A 19,446-nucleotide genomic window follows, 5' to 3' on the forward strand; every position below is an offset into this window, starting at 1 on the left:
GATTCCGGGTCTCCAGGACCGTGCCCTGGGCCAAAGGCAGGCGCCAAACCGCTGCGCCACCCAGGGATCCCGTCTTTCTTATTCCTAAGGCATGGGAATTATGCTTGGCTCAAAAAATACCTGTTATGTGAATGTGCCCAGGCAGGCAGGCCCTTAAGGAAGGCGGAAGAGGGATTCAGTGGAAGAAGCAGAAAAAACAAATCAACCAGACTGGAGATGAAGCACCTGCTCTATGGGAGTGCTGCCCATATCCAAAGGGCACTTTTATCTGCTCTAGCATTGCCATTCCTTGACATCGGAGGCCCCCCAGAGAGCTTGAAGTCTGCAAGGACTGGGAGACTTGAAAGGATACCAGGAGGGATGGAGATCAAGCATAAGGAAGGACATTTATGGTCACTAACAGCAAGGAATGACCAAGGAACTGAGACTGCCTGACTCCCTTCTTAGCCTTCCCACCCTTTTTGAGCCCCCCAACCCCCCTCCCAACCAAATGATGAGCAGAGCCAGAGCTAGGCCTGATTTGCCTTTATTTCCTTCAGTTATGCTTGCGGCTGGAGTGGGGCCGAGGGAAGAGCCCGTGGCCCGGGCTCCCTGGAGACCAGGGCTGATGATACCAGCTGCCATAGGTGAGGTACCAGGCAAAGGTGCCAACCGCGGCACCCACCACCTTGTGAGTATACTGGTGGAAGTAGATGACGGTACAGAGCAGCAAGAAGTTCCAGAGGCCCAGCAACAGCACGTTGAGCAGGAAGACAAGGCGAAGGGGGGCCCCGGCTGGCAGCCCATGGGCCAGATACTTGGCGAACACTGCGGCTTCCTCGGCCATGAGCAGGCAGCAGAAGGTGAGCAGGAAGGTGTGGGAGGAGACCGTGTAGCCCCGCCACTGGTGGCCAGCCGCCAGGCAGCTGCGGCGGTCTGGAAGCTCGTGGAGCAGCAGGCCCTGGGGCAGAGGCTCGAAGCAGGAGCCGGTCAGGTCCTCGATGAGCAGGAAGGCCCGGCCGGCCCCCCGCCACACCGCTGCCCCCACCACCAGCCGGCTCAGGTGCCGGGCAGTCACTGCCACACGCCGAGTAGCCAGGAACACCACCAGCAACACGAAGCCCCCCAGGAAGGTACATGTCCAGCCCCATGCTGAATTCACAAACTTTCTGTGGGCACAGAAGAAGGGAGACTAGCTACTGAGACCCCTCCACCCCAGCTTCCACGCCATCTGTGTTCCCACGCTGCTCCGTCCCCTGTCCTACATAGTATCACCCGTTGTTCCCCCCCTTCCTCCCCATCCACTTAAATTTTGTCACTCCTTAGAGGTCCATTCATCCTTCCAGGAGCCACATTTGCTCTTCAGCCCTGCTTCTGATTTCCCCTGTACCCCATGACTCTGTTCCCCTCCCCCCACCTCCCAATTTCTCCTCAACCACCTAGCCTATTTTTAGTGTCCAGACTGGCAGGAGGACAGAAACCTGGAGGTGGGAGCTGGGATCCCAGAGTGCAGGGAGCCGGCGCCCACAGCCTCCCGCGGACTCACATGTTGAAGAAGTTGCCATGGCTGGCGAAGATAGTCCGAGGGTTGACATGGAACTGCAGAAGGGGCCCAAAGATGACCACTGCTGCCAACCAGGCATGGTAGAGGCGCCGTAAGCAGGGGCTGCCCAGGAGGCGGGCGGCCTGTTCACTTCCAAAGTACAGCAAGGCAGAGGCCACCCAGAGCAGCACCTTGACCAGGCAGCCCAGCAATGCCCGGATTCGGGCCCCGGCCCCCAGCCCTGCCCCCACTGCCGGCCCCCGCTCCATGTTCCCTCCCTCCCCGCTAACCGCCTGCTCTGCTGGGCAGCTGAGGAGGGGCTGATGGGGCCCCCCCTGGACAAGGACAGGCAGTGACAGGTGTGGCAGACACAGGGCAGAGCCCTGTTGGCAGCTGGCAGGCGGGGGAGAGGGGCGGGGGGCAGTAAGGGGCCAGGGCGGAGGGCTGCCACGTCAGCAGGGTCCTAGCTTTGGATGTGTGTCCTGACAGTGGCCTGTGTCCTTTCCTGTTAGCCCTGTGTCCCCACTCCAACCATGTTCTGGTTCATGTCAGAGGGCCAGGCCTGCTGTTCGGTGTCCTGTCCACAGCCTTCCTGGGTCTCCCTGTCTGTTTGGTCAGCTGGTCATTCCCACCCCACCCCACCCTTACCATGTTTGCTCCACAGGGAAATCAGGGGTCCTGAAGATTCAAACTAACCAGACCTTGGAAATTATTTAAAAAAAAAAAAAAATCTGTGTCTGCCTCATCATCAGTATGATCCGGCTCCTTTCCTGAATTCTGAGGGCAAGAGCCTGCCACTGCAGGATGCACAAGGTGGCCGTGCACGGTACTGCGTCCAGCTCAGGCTGGGGAGGCACATCGGCAAGGGTATCCACTTAGGTGCACCGGACCCTAGGGCCTTGACCTAGCCCCAGGCCCTGTCTGGTGTGAAGGGCTCTGAGGGGCTAGTTTCGCCCTATGCAAACCATGGTGGTTATGCAATGCACAAGCCATCAGATCTAAGATGGGATCACTCTTTGGTATGTTTATTATGACAGCCAACAGATGAAACTCAAGTGTCCTGTGGAAGGTGTACTGTATGAGAGATGATGGTGGCCCAGGTTGGACTTTCAGAACCCCAAAGATTAGGCTTACTGCCACATGATGGGGATTGGGGTGGGGGAAACCCTACAAGAGAAATCCCCAGCTTGGAGCCCATCAAAACCTTAGGTGTGTCCTCCAACTGGTTACCCTGGGTCCTGAGCCCTACATTGGCCTCCCAGCCTGACCCCTGGGGCTACAGCCACTAGGCAGAGAGCGACCTACCCAAGGGATGTCCCTGTCATTCAGTAACTGTTCTGAGATCCCTTTTTGCTATCCTTCCTCATTCCTCAGAATTGGTGGGATTTCAGAGCACAGTAGAGGCTCACAAAGTAGTGAAAGGAATGAGCAAGCAAGTACCCCTGAATCCTGAACTGTGTGACTTTGGGAAAATCAACTAACCCTCCTTGGTCCTCAGTGTCCAGATCCATAAATGGATCAAGATGGATTAATCAGATTCTATCTAGATACTAAAGCCTAAACCTCAACATAGTCTCTGTTTATGGACCCTAATAGGAAGACCTAAAGAACCCCTCACATATTTTTAAGTTGACAAAAAATTTTTCATTGTAATTTTAAATAGTTGCACAAGACATAATTTCCCATTCTGTCTATCAATCAATCAATCAATCAATCATCTTTCCATTCATTCTTTTAAATATACCCAATGGAAGCTAATACAGCGATTATATATCTTACCACTAACCATTTTAAAAAAGTGACAAAATCTTAATAGTCAGAAATTATATTTCTACTAGACTTCCCCCACAGAATCTATCTGAATATGTTTTTATGCCTGAGTCTTTTATTGATCGCACTTCTCTGCCAAAAAAACAATATATATAATTTGAAACTTAATTTTTTTAAAAAAAGATTTACCCGCTTATTTTAGAGAGAGAGCCAGAACATAAGCAGGGCGAGGGGCAGAGGGAAAGGGAGAAAATCCCAAGCAGACTCCCTGGGAGCTCAGAATCTGAGCTGAAGTCTAGAGTTGGCCTGCTTAATCAACTGAGCCACCCAGGCGCCACTAAAACTTAATTTTTAAATATTTCCTGTGATCATAAAGCTCTAGAAGTTAAAACGTTTTTCCTCTGGATATAGTTCTCATAATACATGTTAGTAGTACAAAATGTGTAATTAGTATAGCAAAGATTTTACACATTGTGATAATTAATAATAAACTAAAATTGTATTGGAAATGCATCTCTTAATGAGAATGGATGGTCCTTGGGGCCTTGATTAAAGGCTTTGAGGATACTAATAATTTTAATTTGCTTCTAATTTTAGTGCGCTGGAGGTAATACTAAGGTTCTGGGTGAGATGGATGGCATCCCTGGGTTAAAGTGGCAGAAGGGGTATGAGGTGGGCCAGTGGCGAGGGAGACTGGGGTGGCAGTTTACATGAGGCAGAGCAGTCAGAGGAAAGAGAACACATGGATACCGGGCAGCTGGACAATCTATTCTTTTAAAACAACCTATTTAGCCATAAAAGAGGTATCCCTTTCACCCCTTATTGTGTTTTTCAGAACCCCTGGAGGTGTGCACCCTGGTTTGGAAATTGCATTAGGGATAATGAAATGTCATGGGGACAGATGGATCAGAGCTGCATATGAATCCCAACGAAGTCCCCTACTGACCATACCATGGGTTTGCTCTGGGGCATGCTGCCTGACCTGTGCACACTGCCATTTGCACACTTTTACTAAAGGCTGGCTGTGAGGGTAGGTGAGGTCCCGAGTGTGAAGCACCAGGTGAGGCCTGGCATCAAAACCCATAGGTTCTCTCTGGCTCTGGGCTACTTCTTCTCATAGACCAGACTGGTACCAAGGCCAGCCCCAGAACAAAGCTGATGTGGGTGTTCCAGGCTCCAATCTAAGACGTGCTTACTTCTTGCTATCTCAATTTCTACTTGCTGGAAGTTTCTGAGTTCAGTGAGGAAGCTGCTGCAGAGTTCAGTTAACAAATGATTCTGGTATTTCTCTTCATCTTGGGGGCATCAAAGGGGTGTTTTTTTTTTTTCCCCACAGAGAAACATATCTGAAGGCTCTGTTAAAACTACTTTCTTGAAGTCAGGGGATAAAAGGCCTCAGATAGGAAAAAGAAAGAGTGAGACAGAGACAGACACTGAGCCTGGTTCCCACAGAGAGAATTTATTGAGGGAGCCAAAGCCTTTATTGAGAGGACGAAGGAGTCCTACTTCAACATCCCTCCTTGATACTGCTGGCTGCCAACATGATGGAACAGTCTGGGAAGGGAAGGCCTGCCCTGTGTGGGGCCACTGGGAGCCACTCACACCACAGCCTGTCCCACCCTGAAGACCCAGACAGAGCTGGAGAAGACATAATTCCCACCCCAGCAGGGTGCTGAGGATGCCTTCCCCAAAAAGGCTAGAGCTCTAGCCTTCAGGATCTCTGGAAGAATGGCCAGGATGCCTGGCCTTCTGATTGGCCAGTCTAATCCTCAATATGAAGGACAGGGCAATAGGCCCGGCTGACAGCTCAGTTCAGACCTGACCTCAGGCATCTACTCTAGGAGCTAACACTTAACATCCAAACATGATTAAAAACACTCAGGACAGTTCTCCTGCTGACAAAGGGCACACCCCAGATAATGGCAGTCCTGCTGGACCCTGGCCAGAGATAGAGACCCTAGCCAACTGGGTGTGAGCATGTGAGGAGTCCACTCCGCCCCTTGGGGAGGATCTTCCAGGGCTCAGCTAGGGCCCCCAAACCTGGGCTTGTGTTTCCCCCATCCAATGCCAGTGAGTCCTCAAAGATCTCCCGGAAGGGAGAAAGGCAGGAAGAGGCAGAGAGCTTGTAAGAGGCTCTCCGTGTATGGGGCTGGAGATTAGAATTACTGGGGGGAGGAAAAGGCTGTAGAGGGGTGGGGCACCGGGGCAGGGGCACTGGGGGGTTCCTCAGATTCTGGCATGTCGTCCTGGAAGTACTCAGCCTGGCGGTACTGCCACAGACGCAGGTTCCCGTCCCACTGCAGAGCAGAGGTGACAAGAGTCAGGAGATGCTGCCCCGCCTAGGTCCAAGTCCCAGACATGCACTGGTCCCTGCCCCCCAAACCCTTGTAACCTCACCGAACTGCTGACAATCTTTTCCTCAAAGGGATGCCAACTGACGTCACGCACACAGGCCTTGTGGTTGGTCAGCTTCTTCACGATGTGGCCGCTGAGGAGGTCATACACTGTCCAGGGAAGGCCGGAGTGGAGAGGGGCTGCCAGAGTACCTTCCAAGCACCCCTCATAGTTCCTCATCTGCACTACTTACCTATCTCTTAGGCAACTTCCCTGCTTTCACAGGGGAGCAAAGCCCACACCAGAGGGTGCTCTAATTCCTCAGTTTCTTTTCCCTACCTTGGGCTGAGAGTATGGTCTAGCAGAGCTTGGGTATCTCTCCCTGGCCCTTAGCTAAATGTCACAGGGTCTACACTAAGAAAATGCAACATGGTTCTAAAGCTCTTTAAAGCAATTTTCCAAGAAACCCAGAAGACACAGAAGGCATAACCAAAGTGAACAATGGGCCATTTGCAGACATCTGAATTTGCTCTTCCCCATCTGGATGGGGGTGCATCATTCTTTCTTTCCCAAGTGGGTCTCTGTCCGAGTGCCTCCCTAAGTATGGCACTATCCTAGGCTCCTTATAAGCTGTGGGTGTGTCTGTGTGCCCTTCTGTACACTCTTCTGGCTTTAGGGGCTGCACATCCTTTACTTGGAGCTGCTGTCTTTTTGTCTCTGATCCACCCCCCCACACCTTTCATATATAATCTCTTTAAAAAACAGAATTGCATATATTTCTGGCAATCTTTTATATTTACTGATTAGAATTCTATGTTCCCTTTCTTAATTTAAAATGCTGATGAATATAAGGTTCTCTATTTCTCTGTTTTAAGCCTGACCTGCTCCAGGCTAAATTACATTTCACTTGTAGTCACCACTGGGCTTTTTCGGTGGTCACTGGTGGTTACAGGTGAAATGTCAGAGAAACATTCTTGCCTTTCCCAAGGCCCCTGTCCTGACACAATCCTTACCAACAACTTTGCCAGTAGAGCAGCCGCTGTAGATAAACTGCTGGCCCGTACTATGGATGGGGGAGAATCGGCAGCGGATGAGGGTGTGCAGCACCCCATGGCCCCGGTAGGTCATCAAGGAGCTGTCCCCTGGGAGCTTCAGTTTCCGCCAGGCTGGGTAGGGATGCACGGAGAGCCCCGAGATTAGGGAGTCTGGATCTTCCCTCACCCTTAGTCCTCGGCAACAATCGATGCTCACAGATGACTGCCTTTTCAATCCCCAACTGATGGCTCTTTCCCCACCTAATATTCCCCCAGGTGGCTCTGCTGGTTGTGAAAACACTGAAATACTTTTGTATTAGTTGGTTCTGAATGATCTCCAGTCTCTTGCCCCAACTCTCCGCACAGTTGGGCAAAGAATTAATGTGTGGCGAAGGGGATGGGGTTTCTCCAGGCCATAGTTACATCCACTGTGCCCCTGTTAGGTCTTACCAGGGGCTAAGTATTGGAACTTCCACCCCTGACTCTCCACTCTCCAGGTGTCAGCTTCTACCTTCCACACTCACCTTTTTTGGGCACCTGCTGCCAGCGGTAGTCCCAGTTTTGCTGTGTGGCAGCCTGCCGTGAGGCCTCCATTCCTTCCCGACTAGAAAAGCGTCGGATATCCCAGAGCTTGATGGTCTGGTCTTTGGAGTTGGAGATGAGATAGCGGGCATCACCCTGGGAATCCCCAGATGGATAACAAGGCATCAGAGCTTGCGAATACTGGTGGTTGTGTCTGTCTAGCTCTTCTCCAGGTAAAGGGTAAGAATGCCAGTCCTTTGACTTAGCTTGCCTCTTTCTTCATCCAGGCCAGCTCACTGCTGGTTTTCTACCACAGAACCCACCCCCTGGCTTGGTTTTCCCTTCTTTGCCCCAGGCACTGGCTGGGCCTCCCATTCTATCCTGGATTAATGGTCTTCTTTCCTTCTACAAAAAGCCCTGCCCTGCTCAGAAGGATCTCGTGTTTCTTGGCTTAAGCCCTTCCCTAAACTTCAGCTCTTGCAAACCTTAACTAATAAGGAGCTCGGTGAGTCCCTACATCAGGCCACTGTGACATGCTCCCGGACAACTGTAACCTGGATGTGCAGGTCTGCTTCACTGCCCACCTTACTGTCAATGAAGGTGATGCCATCCTGGTGCCCAGCCAGTGCGCCCACAGGTTTGGGGTCATCCTCCCGCATGGTGCGTCGATCCCACACTTTGCAGATGGCATCGTCACCCCCAGAAAACAGGATCTGAGAGCTTATGTCAGCAAAGGCCACTGCATTCACATCATCCTCGTGGGACTCAATCTAGGGGAAGAAGGAAGCCAGAATACCTAGGGCCTCTTGCTAGGTCTTCTAATAGGGCCAAGGACTGGGAGGCAGAGGCTCTAAGAGCAATACCTGAAGGGTGCGCCGGTTCTGTTCTCGATCAAAGACATATAGGCAGCCGTCATTTGCCCTGAAAGGGAAGGGATAAAGAGGGTCCTGGGGCCAGAACCAAGAGAATCATTGTTATGTATGCTCTGGAGAGTCTCTGTTTTGGAGTCCTGCTGAAGGGCAAGCCCCAGTCTCTATACGCAGGAGGTGGGAGAAAAGTTAGCTATGTTTGCAAGGAGGTTTGAGACCTTTCATCTCATGCTGGGGAAATGGTGAGCAAGAGGTGAAGTAGCTCTGAAACGCTGACCTTGGAGAAAAACCGGCTGGCTGCTCTCCACAGCTGCCTGGATAGCTGTGTCCAGTAGTCTCTGAGAGAGCAGAGCTGGCCTCTGGGAGTACTCCCCTCTCCCTGATCAAGGGCTGCATCCCCTACCGATACTCACCCTCCTAGCACTTCCCGTCCATCGGAGGATACAGCAATGGAAAAGACAGCAAAGCGACGCTCGTCTGGCCTAAAAAGGAGCAGAGAAGGAGCTGGGTGAAGTAGGCCTCCTTCAGCCTCTGTTAGTCTACACAGAATCTAATGAGGGTTGAAAGGTGTACTTCTAAGGGGAAAAAAAGGTCCTGCCAATACGTCCCAGAATGTGGATTACCTCCATGAGAACCCCGAAATAATCCTGCAACCATCTATTTTACCCTGGTCCTCTGGCTGACAAGGATAGGTGCTTCCCTCCCAGGAATCCACACAGAGACACTTGCAACCAGTGTACTCTTCCCTCTAAGCAGGAGTTCCAGTTCAAGAGGTTTGCTCCTGGGGAGCCTTCCTTGAGAAGTTTCTAAAGAGTCTGCCCAAGGAGGGAAGCCAGTACCTTAGATCCAGGGCAGTGTGTGTGTCTCCCTCCCCGTAGATGTTGCAGATATGAACTAAGAGAGGCAAGAGAAACAAGAATCTTTCAGGGCTGGGGGAACTTGGGTGGAAGTGAAATTAGGCAGGAGACGGAGCAAAGGGCAAGGATGTGAGACCCTGGGAGTGATTTTCCCGGGAGGAGGCATGGAGTCCTGGCACAGAGGACATGGACATTTGGAGAGGTCCAGAGCTGGAGAGCCAGTGGAAGTCTGGGGCATACTCACTGTAATCAGACCAGCTTGAGTATAGGAAGTGATTCCCATCAGGGGTGAAGGCCACATCTAGGACACTCCAGCCTACATCCCGGGCCTTGATGCTCTTGAATTTATGAAAGCGGCCATACCGGCAGTCATACAGTCGGATCGTCTGGTCTGGGGAAGTAGGAATCAGGCAGAATTAGGGAACCCCCTCCTGGCATCCTCTCTAGATCTGACCTCTCTTCCTCTGTACATCTGTGGAATCTTCCCTTGATCATGGGAAACATGTTCTGGCCAAGCATCCCTAACCCAGGGAGTTCCTTGGGCCTGGGTCCTTCTAGCCTCAGTCAGAGGGTATGCTCCTTGTTCCAGGGCAGTTTGCAGGACCAGGGTCTGGTGGTACCTTGGCAAGCAGACATGAAGATCTGACCATCTTTGCTGTAGATGCCACAGAAAGCCTTCTGAGAGTAGGTATCAGTGAAGCCCAGATCATTGGGCAAGAAGCTGGAAAGCAGAGGCAAAGTGAAGGTAAAGGGAGCTGAGGATGAGGAACGTCCTGGTTAGCAGAATCCTAACGGTAAGTGTGAGTACAAGGGTGGACTTCCCTTTTGCCTTGGGGTACGATCCCTTTTTTTTCATTCATTCAATCATCCTCTTAATTTCTATACTCTTCCAGTTTGTTTACCCTCAAGCTTTGATCCCATTCAACCTAACTTTAATATCCCTGAGGATCCTCTAACACCTGCCTCTTCAAAGTTTAGGGGATAAAACCTATCTGGCTCTTAGAGTCTCTCCACCAAGCCCCATACTCACTGAGACATCATTCGAGACCGTTCTCCAAGGGAGAAGCTTCCCCGGTGGCAGAGGCCCCGTTCTCTCTAAAGGAAGGGATTGGGGAATATTGCTAGCAGAAACAGAGGGCCACTTCAGCCGCACCAACCCCCCTCCTCCAAAGATATTGCTCTTGCTGCAGAAATGGACACCACATACACAAGTATGTCCCACCAAACTCTGATGCAGGCTGGCTAAGAAGTCTCCAGCTCCAGCACTTGAGGCTTCCTTAGAAGTTTTATTTCCCTCTTCTCTAGGGCAGGCAGGGCTCTGGCTACCTCAAAAGTCCTGTGGCCAGGCTGGTTGGAGGTGGAGAGGCCTACCTGGTGCAGCATCTGAGGAAAGGTGTGCTCCTGTGCTGCCCGCCTAAGCCCCAGCCGCCCTGTGGCCAATTCCACTTGCGTCTTGATCTCATTGCATTCCAGCTCCCGGGTGTCAGGGGTTGCATCCACTGTGAGTACCAAGGAGAAGTTCCATCCTAGGTCATCCAGTCCCAGGACTGTCCTCCAGCCCACTTGATGTGGCTGAATATACCGGGGTTACAAAGACTCCCTCATTCCCTGAATCATCCCATCTTCTTTCAATTTAACCTACTGTTCTTGCAAAAAAAACAGAAAAAGGGTTTTCTAATGAAAATCTTCCGACGTTAGTGTCTCAATCTGCCTTTCCTCTTACCAGGTGGGTTGTATCGGTCCCCAAGACGACCATCCCAAGCACTGTCATGCTCTTCCTCTGAGTCCGAGAGGGCCTGGATGAGTTGTAAATTTGCTGCACCTCCTCCCTGCACCAACCTCACTTGGCCTCTGTGGAGAGATGCCCATGATAAAAGGGAGGATCTGTTCCCCAAACCAACCAAATTCAGAGTCAATGGCTACTCAGCTCTTAGATCACTGCTACTCAAACCCTCGTACTGTCCCCATGTTGTAGTTTGAGGTTGACAAGACCTTGGCTGTTACTTTCAGTCTCCTATAAGATACAGTAGGAAATGAATCTTCGTGCTTACAGCAGGAGTAGAGAACCCCAATATTCCATGGAAGCTGACACACCTACTAAGTTGACTTCCTAAGGAGCTAAAAATTCGGAGAGCATTTCCTTCTGAGCCTCTGCCTGAGGAGTCCATCACAGAACACAGTATTCTGAAGGGATCCCCGAGCTTGTCTTCTTCCCCAAGGAGCCATAGCTAAGAAATGGAGCCAGTGGCACACCTTTCCAGTCAATTACTGGTGGTGGTCACTTTCCTCAAAGCATTCTTTCCTCAAGAACAGGGTAAGAGTTAGGTTAATTTAAACTTGTTTTTCAAGTAAATCCACATGGCCTCATATCACATGTCAGCAACTTCTCGAAAGTTCAACACCCACCTCCCCAGCTCTTCTCTTTACCCCTCACGTCACTCCTTTTCTATCACAGCAAGGTTTTTATTTTATTTTTCACTTACTTGGAAAATGGATTCCATTTGTGTAGTCTTAGCTAGAGAGGCTCCCCAACAGTCTCCTCAAACACAAAAGCAAGTAGTCTTCATGACCCTCCCTAATTAAAAACAACTCTTATTGGGTGTTGAGCTCAGTGCCTGAGTGTCCAGAAGGGAAGCTCAAACAGAACAGCTGGTCTGGGCTAATCTCACTTCCTATCCTTTGTAACCTCCCTGCCTGGAGTTGGGATCAAGGGACTGTGGTGATCCCTGGTGGGGACACATCAGAGGGTAAGTTACCTGCGGAGGAGATAGGCCAGTACCTGGGCCAGATCCACATCTTCATCCTCCTCTTCCTCTTCCTCGCTCCGACGCAGGCTAGCACCTCTTCGGGGCAAGCCCTCGGAGGGGTCTCCGGACCCAGTTCCTGCACTGCTGCTGTTCCGTGATCCCATCTTCTGATCACAGCATCATTAGGTCCTGTGCAGGGACTCCTCCTGTCACCTCCTTAGGTTCGGTGAAAGCAAAGCCTGCTCTAGAAACACCAGGGTTCTCCCGAGATAGAACGGTAGCTATCTCTAGGAGGGCGACCCTTCCTAGGGATTGAAATTTGTAGGACAGATTCTCTGTAGCCTGTGACAACTCCCAAGGCTTCAGGAACACAAACCCCCAATTCTGTGAAGCAAAAAAAAAAAAAAAAAAAAAAAAAAAAATCAGAGAGTGAAGCCTAGGGCGCTACCCTAGCTCACCAATGAGAATCCTTTGAAGAGGAATTTCTCAGTTTTCTACCTCAAACTCACCTATCAAAGTCCCTGGAGGGGTGGGTGAATTCCCAGGTAACCTCTTTGGCCGACCAATCAAAACCCCTCGCGGAAGAAAGCGCCTCATTAGCTTATCTTATCTAACCAATCAAAAGCCTGAGGGCTCTGAGACCCCCGACGCCCCCCTTAGGAACCAATCAGAGCGCTCCGTTGCAAAAGCCGGCAGCATCGACAACCAATAAGGTTCGAATTCGACTTAACACCCCCTCCTGTCTCGCCTCACGCCCACGTGGTGTGCCGGGGGTGTGTACGCCAAGTGGGGGAGGCAGGGAGGAAGCCGAGAAGCCCCTCCCACTGAAGCCGGCGGTTACCGCCCCGCGCGAGACCACCCACCAGCCAGGAGCGGTCGCAGGACCCGCAGCGGCTCGAGGCCTTGTTTACACCGACGGAGGCCGCAGCCTGGCCAACTGCTCTCCGTCACGCGCCTCCTTCGTCATGCATCTCCCGGCTTCCCGGCCGGAGGGCTGCAGACGTCACGCGCCGCCCCTGCCGGCCCCGCCCCTGCCGGCCCCGCCCCCTTGGCCCGCTAACTGGACAGCTGAGCGCGGTGATTGCTAGATGGGCGGGAGAAGGTGGGTGAGCGCTGGGCGGGGAGGAGGAGGAAGCGCGCCTCGGAGGGGCGGGCGCTCGGGGTTGGGAGGAGTAAGCGGGGAACCGCTGCTTCCTGAGAGACGGCGGAACTACGCTTAATGGGTGACGGGCGGGGCTTGCAGAAGAAATCGGTGGTTCGCTACCTGGAAGTGTCTTTAGCGAAAGATGCAATTTGCTGTCGGCCCCTGAAGCTCTTTTGGCTTCACCATTTCCAGGCGACCTCTAAGGGCCTCCCATTCTCCTCAGTCGCCGCCCCCCACCCCGGCTTCAGCCTTCGTTTTTTTTGTTGGCTGCAGCTTCATTCGGCTTTGCTCTAAGGGGTGGCCAGTGCCTTTGGGGTGTGTTTACGTCATAGGGAGATCCGGGCCTCCATACCCTCTCTTCCGGGATCCGGGAGCCTTGTTTTGTGGGGACTGCCCTTTCTAGACCAGCCCTTAGCTGCTTTGGCCACTTTTTAGACGATCCCTGGCTTTTCTCCGCGGTCTTTGCAGACGCTCCCTAATACTAGCCAGGCTCTCTAGGGGCCTTTCCGGTTCAGTCTGTTTTTCTTGGACTCTCCTCGGCTCTCCGGGATTTGCAGACCTTCCCTAGATCGTCGGTCTTCGGCTGGCCTCCCGGCCCGGGCGCCTAGTCCGGGGAGTGCCTGAGAGCCGCCTCCCACCCCTCCTCTGGGTTGATGAGTAACCCACTGAGCCCACGGCCCGGACGTGCCACGTCTCGGGATCCTCTCCCAGGCAGGAGGTCGAGTGACCTCGCCGCGCCGAGTGCTAAGGCCCTGGTTCCTAGCTGCACAGCAGTCCGCATTCTCTTGGAAGTGTTGCGAGCTCACCTAGGGCCTCCCCGAGGTCAGGGATGGGTGCGAGGGCTCTTAGTTGACCCTGGGCCCTCCTGCCTCTCAGTGTCCCTAGGAGGGCGAGGGTGTGGTCAGACCCGGGCGCTTCTTGGGCTCCAGGCATGTAGAGCGGAGCTTATCATCTCTGATCACTAGAGCGGCCACATATGGGCTGGGCTTGCGATCTGTACTGGGCTCTACGCTTCCAAGGGCCCCGTGTTTGGTTTAATGTCCTGCTATCGCCGTCTTATTCTTTTTTTTATTTATTTATTTTTTTATTTATGATAGTCACACACACAGAGAAAGAGAGGCAGAGACACAGGCAGAGGGAGAAGCAGGCTCCATGCACCGGGAGCCCGACGTGGGATTTGATCCCGGGTCTCCAGGATCTCCCAGGTCTCCCGGGGCCAAAGGCAGGCGCCAAACCGCTGCGCCACCCAGGGATCCCCGCCGTCTTAATTCAAAAAGTTTTTTTTTTTTTTTTTAAAGATTTTATTTACTCATGAGAGAGAGACAGAGAGAGAGGGAAAGAGGCAGAGACACAGGTAGAGGGAGAAGCAGGCTCCATGCAGGGAGCCCGATGTGGACTCGATCAGAGACCTCAAGATCACGCCCTGAGCCCAGGGCAGACGCTTAACCGCAGAGCCACCAGGTGTCCCAAATTCTTAATTTTTTAAAAATTTATTTATGATAGTCACACAGAGGGGGGGGGGGGTGCAGAGACACAGGCAGAGGGAGAAGCAGGCTCCATGCACCGGGAGCCCGACGTGGGATTCCATCCCGCGTCTCCAGGATCGTGCCCTGGGCCAAAGGCAGGCGCTAAACCGCTGAGCCACCCAGGGACTCCACCAAATTCTTAATTTTTGAACAAGCACTCCGCATTTTCATCTTGCTCTGGGCTCTACGGATTATGTATGTAGTCGGTTCTGCCCGTTACCCACCTCTCATTGTCAGATAACTTACTATTAGTTTCCCTGTGACATTTACTGAGACCTTAGGATTCTGTGGTTTCTGGGTTATCCGGACTGGAAAATCTGAAATCATTAAAACACACACACCTCACAAAAACTTGTATGCCATGGGAAATTGTGCAAGTTTCACTGGTAGGTTTTTTGTTTTTGTTTTTTTAAAGGTGGTGGTCAGTTCCTCTGGTGACATGTTGTGATGGATGCAAAAATAATATGGTTTCAATTTCCCATTCAAGAGGTCTAGGGGTATCTGGGTGGCTCAGTGGTTGTTGGCTCAGAGAATGATCCTGAGGTCTTGGGATCGAATCCTGCATCAGGCTCACCATAGGTAGCCTGCTCCTTTTTTTTTTTTAATAAATTAATTTTTTATTGGTGTTCAATTTACCAACATACAGAATAACACCCAGTGCTCATCCCATCAAGTGTCCCCCTCAGTGCCCGTCACCCATTCACCCCCACCCCCTGCCCTCCTCCCCTTCCACCACCCCTAGTTTGTTTCCCAGTTAGGAGTCTTTATGTTCTGTCTCCCTTTCTGATATTTCCCACACATTTCTTCAGGGAGCCTGCTCCTCCCTCTGCCTATGTCTCTGCCTCTCTCTCTGTATCTCTCATGAATAAATAAATAAAATCTAAAAAAAAAATATTCAGATTCATTATATCATTAAACAAATAATAAAACAGGGAAGGCCTTGCATGAATTAATGACAAAGTTGTAGCATGAACAAAGCATCAGGATTAATATGTTTTGAGCACTTTTGAATTCCACAAAAAAGAAACAAAAACTTGTTACACTCATCTTCTAAATAATGCATTTCTTGATTACCTCTTCCCTAGCCTCCGCCTCTCCTTACAAACTCAGTTTAAAACTGAAATAGAAATTCAGACCTTTGAAATATAGAATTTGTATATTATTGAATAAAACATTAAAAGTCATATTTTTAAAAATCTGAAATTTTATGACCAAAATGAGTTTTAACATGAAGATAAAGCTAAAGAATATAGGATTTTATCTCTGGATCCATTGATTGATTTCTCTATGTAAAAGACTTTTAAGCTTTTGAACTTGTCACCTGGGGATGCCTGTGTGGCTCAGTGGTTGGGTGTCTGCCTTTGATTCAGGGTGTAATCCCGGAGTTCTGGGATTGAGTCCCACATCGGGCTCCCTGCATGGAGCCTGCTTCTCTCTTCCTCTGTGATGCTCATGAATGGATAAATAAAATATTAAAAAAAAAAAAAACTTGTCACCTGTGACTTATATACTTTTTAAATATATGAGCATTTATATCTTAGAATATACTACATGTCCATTGAAAGAAAATAGCATTTCTTTTAAGATAATTATAATTTTAAAAATAATTATAATTAAGTCATTCTGAGAAACTCTATTGGCCTTCTCTGTCATGATTTTGAAATTTAGCACTTTGCTTGGTGACATTTTGTAAAGTGCTTTTCATTTGGGGCAGCTTCTGCTTTCCCCAGCTACACCTGAAGCCACTTAAAGCCACAGAGAGCTTTTCTACCCTTAGGTATTTTAGGACCTGTTCTAGTGATTGCTAAATTGATTTTCTCTCTGACCTTCCTTTGGCTGTTTCTTGCTCATTAGCATCCCCACTAGAGGGCGGGCTAGGCTCGAGAGGAAAGAAGGAGAGCAGATTTTTTTTTTTTCCCCCTTTCCTAGCTAACCCCGTCCTCTCTCCCTTACCCCACCTTCCAGCTTGGCAATTATACAAAGCTCCTGGGACACTTGTCTAGCTCTGGACTACAAAAGGGAAAGTTTTGTTTTCCGAAGTGACCGATGACATGTGTTTATACATTATCTTCTTGTAGCATGCTGTGTAGAAGGAAAGGGGGAAGTATGCTAATTTACCCAGGACTTAAAATCTATTGAGTATAAAGCAATTGAGTAATTATGGGCTTTCTAATACTCTCATGTTCTGTGTCCCTGAGAACCAGAATTTTTTGTGTGGCAGAGAGGAGGTACAGGTGTGGTACAGAAGTTAAAAACCCTTTAGCCAGGGAATTTGAGTAGGATGTAAGTATGAACTCTTGAGGCGATTTACTGTCTCTATCCTTTGAAAAGGTCTGAAAACAATGACCAGTCCCGTAGCCATGTACACTCCTACCACTTTGACCTTAAAATACCATTTCCCATGGAAAGCAACCAGAACTTGAAGAAGTGGCTGATTCCACGGCTGGGGCGGGAAATGTATAAGATGAATGTGGAACAACTCATCTTACCAGTTAGCAAGAAGACAGCAACCACTATCAGAGTGATGGCAGAAGGACTCAGAAGCCAAGTTCTCATGGCCAAAGTTGGGACAATTTGAGCATTAAAATGATAATTTAATAAACGTTAAGTATGTTTAAATCTATGAGGTTCAGGAGTGGTGAGTAGCTAAGTTGGTTAAATGTCTGCCTTTGGCTCAGGTCATGATCTCAGGGTCCTGGGATCACAAGCCAGGTCAGGGGAGCCTACTTCTCCCTCTCCTACTCCCCCTGCCCCCTTATGCCGTGTTGTGTGTGTGTGTGTGTGTGTGTGTGTAAAGCTAATTGTTCGCCCTTTTGCAGGTTGATAGGAAACCAAATCATTATATTGAAGTTAGTAAATATGGGAAAAGAATCAGTTATCTTGCTGTTTTTTATAAACTGTACCTCAAGGTAATGAACTAGATGAAGGGATGTCATTTTTTTTTTTTAAGATTTTATGTATTCATTTGAGAGAGAGGGAGCTTATGAGCAGTGTGGAGGGGCAGAGGGAGGGGGAGAAGCAGACTCTTTCCCTGAGCGGGGAGCCTGATCCCCCTCCCCAACCTGGAGATCATGACCTGAGCAGAAGGCAGACACATAACCGACTGAGCCACCCAGGTGCCCCTGAAGGGATGTCTTTTTGTAAAAGTATTCCATCTATTATGACAGAGTTTGAATATAGCTGTTTTGAAATCCCTAGTAAATTAATGAATCTAGACATTGAGTTTCCGAGTCTGGATGCTTCAATGGTTAAATTGAGGGAAAAGAAAGGAACGGAGGGGGAGCATGGAGATTGAAAGGCATGCCTTCAAAGGCATATGAAATTCTTAAAAATAGGCAAAGCTGAAGTATAATGTTTAGGGATCCACATTTGGGTGATAAAGCCACAAAAATAAAATAAAGGACATGATTATCATGCACCATAAGTATCCATTTATGCCAAGGAGGGGCTGTGATGAAGGTGAAGAACATGTCGGGGGAAGGGGTGGGGGGCTTTGGGTGTCTGCAAAGTTCTGTTTCTTTCTCTGGCTGATGGTTTATTTATTTATTTATTTATTTATTTATTTATTTATATTTTATTTATTCATGAGACACACACACACACACACACACACACACACACAGAGGCAGAGACACAGGCAGAGGGAGAAGCAGGTTCCATGCATGAAGCCTGATGTGGGACTCGATCCTGGGTCTCCAGGATCACACCCTGGGCTGAAGGCGGTGCTAAACCGCTAAGCCACCCGGGTTGTCCTGGGTGTTGGTTTAAAGGGTGTTCACATTTTCTTAGTTTATGAAGCTATACCTTTGTTTTTCATGGTTTTCTGTACACGTGTGTGTGTGTGTGTGTGATTATTTAAGTAATTTCTTTTTTTAAGATTTTATTTATTCATGAGAGACACAGAGAGAAAGGCAGAGATATAGGCAGATATATTGTGGCACTCAATCCCAGGACTACGGGATCATGACCTGAGTGGAAGGTGGATGCTCAACCACTGAGCCACCCAGGTGCCCTACCTGTGCTTTATTTTTAAAAGATTAGGGATGCCAGGCTGGCTCAATTCAGAAGAGTGTGCAACTCTTGATCTCATGGTTGTGAGTTGGAGCCCCACATTGGGTATAGAAATTACTTAAATGGGCAGCCCGGGTGGCTCCGTGGTTTGGTGCTGCCTTCAGACCAGCGTGTGATCCTGGAGACCCGGGATCAAGTCCTGAGTTGGACTCCCTGCATGGAGCCTGCTTCTCCCTCTTCCTGTATCTCTGCCTCTCTTTCTCTCTCTGTGTCTCTCATGAAATAAATAAAATCTTTAAAAAAAAGAAATTACTTAAAATGAAAAGGTTACTTAAAATGTGTTAACTATGTTTTATCATGTATCTGCAGCTGCAAGGCACGCAGCCCAAGTTTATTCTAATCATCAAAACCACTTTTAAGACTAGTACCTTCATATCACTTAGCATGTGGATACCAGGAGGGGCCTGGAGCCCCACTTCCCTGCCTCTTTCATAGAGGGACTTATTTCCAAACCTATTTTCTTTCTCGCCTAAATATTATTTACATTGCTTATTTTCCTCGTAAACTGAGGAGTCAGCAATATGTGATAGGGGCTTATAGGGTCTACTCCAATCAATACAGAGTGGAAAAGTGAGAGCAGCTAGCATATAGCTGATGATTACTCTGTGCCAGGCATAGTTCTGAGTGCCTGGCTCCACTGACCCTTTGTTTTTTAAATTTTTATTTATTTATTTATTTATTTATGATAGTCACACAGAGAGAGAGAGAGAGGCAGAGACACAGGCAGAGGGAGAAGCAGGCTCCATGCAGGGAGCCCGATGTGGGATTCGATCCCGGGTCTCCAGGATCACGCCCTGGGCCAAAGGCAGGCGCCAAACCGCTGCGCCACCCAGGGATCCCCTCCACTGACCCTTTGAATCTTCCTAACAACACTGTGAGGTGCAGGCACATCTCCATTTTACAGATGAAGAAACTCAGAGCACCGCTGCCCAGACTCTACTGTGTGCCTAACATCTGTGTTATGCTGCCTCTGATCCTATTCTGTTACCATATGCTGCTCATGAAGCTGAGGATTTGGCTGTATATTTTTAAGTATAATAGACTCCATTA

General features: G+C 49.6%; 3 protein-coding genes across 7 annotated transcripts in view; 1 reads left to right on the forward strand and 2 right to left on the reverse strand.

The window, feature by feature from the left end:
* Positions 1 to 510: 510 nt before the first annotated feature.
* Positions 511 to 2,102, reverse strand: FITM1 (fat storage inducing transmembrane protein 1). The gene is made up of 2 exons (XM_041758764.1): positions 1,526 to 2,102; positions 511 to 1,148 (listed from the first exon to the last, which is right to left on the reverse strand). The coding sequence occupies exons 1-2, from the start codon at positions 1,789 to 1,791 to the stop codon at positions 536 to 538; spliced, it is 879 nt and encodes a 292-aa protein (XP_041614698.1). The 5' UTR covers positions 1,792 to 2,102; the 3' UTR covers positions 511 to 535.
* A 2,633-nt stretch (positions 2,103 to 4,735) lies between these two features.
* On the reverse strand, positions 4,736 to 12,662 carry DCAF11 (DDB1 and CUL4 associated factor 11). 5 transcript variants are annotated; one of them, XM_041758760.1, is made up of 15 exons: positions 12,519 to 12,661; positions 11,665 to 12,039; positions 10,632 to 10,759; positions 10,280 to 10,407; positions 9,939 to 10,003; positions 9,529 to 9,629; positions 9,153 to 9,299; positions 8,891 to 8,945; positions 8,465 to 8,533; positions 8,046 to 8,103; positions 7,767 to 7,952; positions 7,185 to 7,338; positions 6,640 to 6,792; positions 5,690 to 5,796; positions 4,736 to 5,589 (listed from the first exon to the last, which is right to left on the reverse strand). In XM_041758760.1, the coding sequence occupies exons 2-15, from the start codon at positions 11,817 to 11,819 to the stop codon at positions 5,455 to 5,457; spliced, it is 1,641 nt and encodes a 546-aa protein (XP_041614694.1). In that variant the 5' UTR covers positions 11,820 to 12,039; positions 12,519 to 12,661; the 3' UTR covers positions 4,736 to 5,454. The 5 variants fall into 5 exon arrangements, 4 of the variants coding, with proteins under 4 accessions (XP_041614694.1, XP_041614697.1, XP_041614696.1 ...); XM_041758763.1 differs by having other exon boundaries at positions 11,688 to 12,039; positions 12,519 to 12,660; XM_041758762.1 differs by having other exon boundaries at positions 11,665 to 11,871; positions 12,519 to 12,647.
* NRL (neural retina leucine zipper) overlaps positions 12,654 to 19,446 on the forward strand; it is a 29,803-nt gene continuing 23,010 nt past the window's right edge. Inside the window, exon 1 of the mRNA XM_041758765.1 lies at positions 12,654 to 12,757. The gene's annotated coding sequence lies outside the window, so the exon portion shown is untranslated. The remainder of the gene's footprint in view (positions 12,758 to 19,446) is intronic.

This window comes from Vulpes lagopus, chromosome 6 (assembly GCF_018345385.1).
Source record: "Vulpes lagopus strain Blue_001 chromosome 6, ASM1834538v1, whole genome shotgun sequence".
Classification (NCBI taxonomy): domain Eukaryota; kingdom Metazoa; phylum Chordata; class Mammalia; order Carnivora; family Canidae; genus Vulpes; species Vulpes lagopus.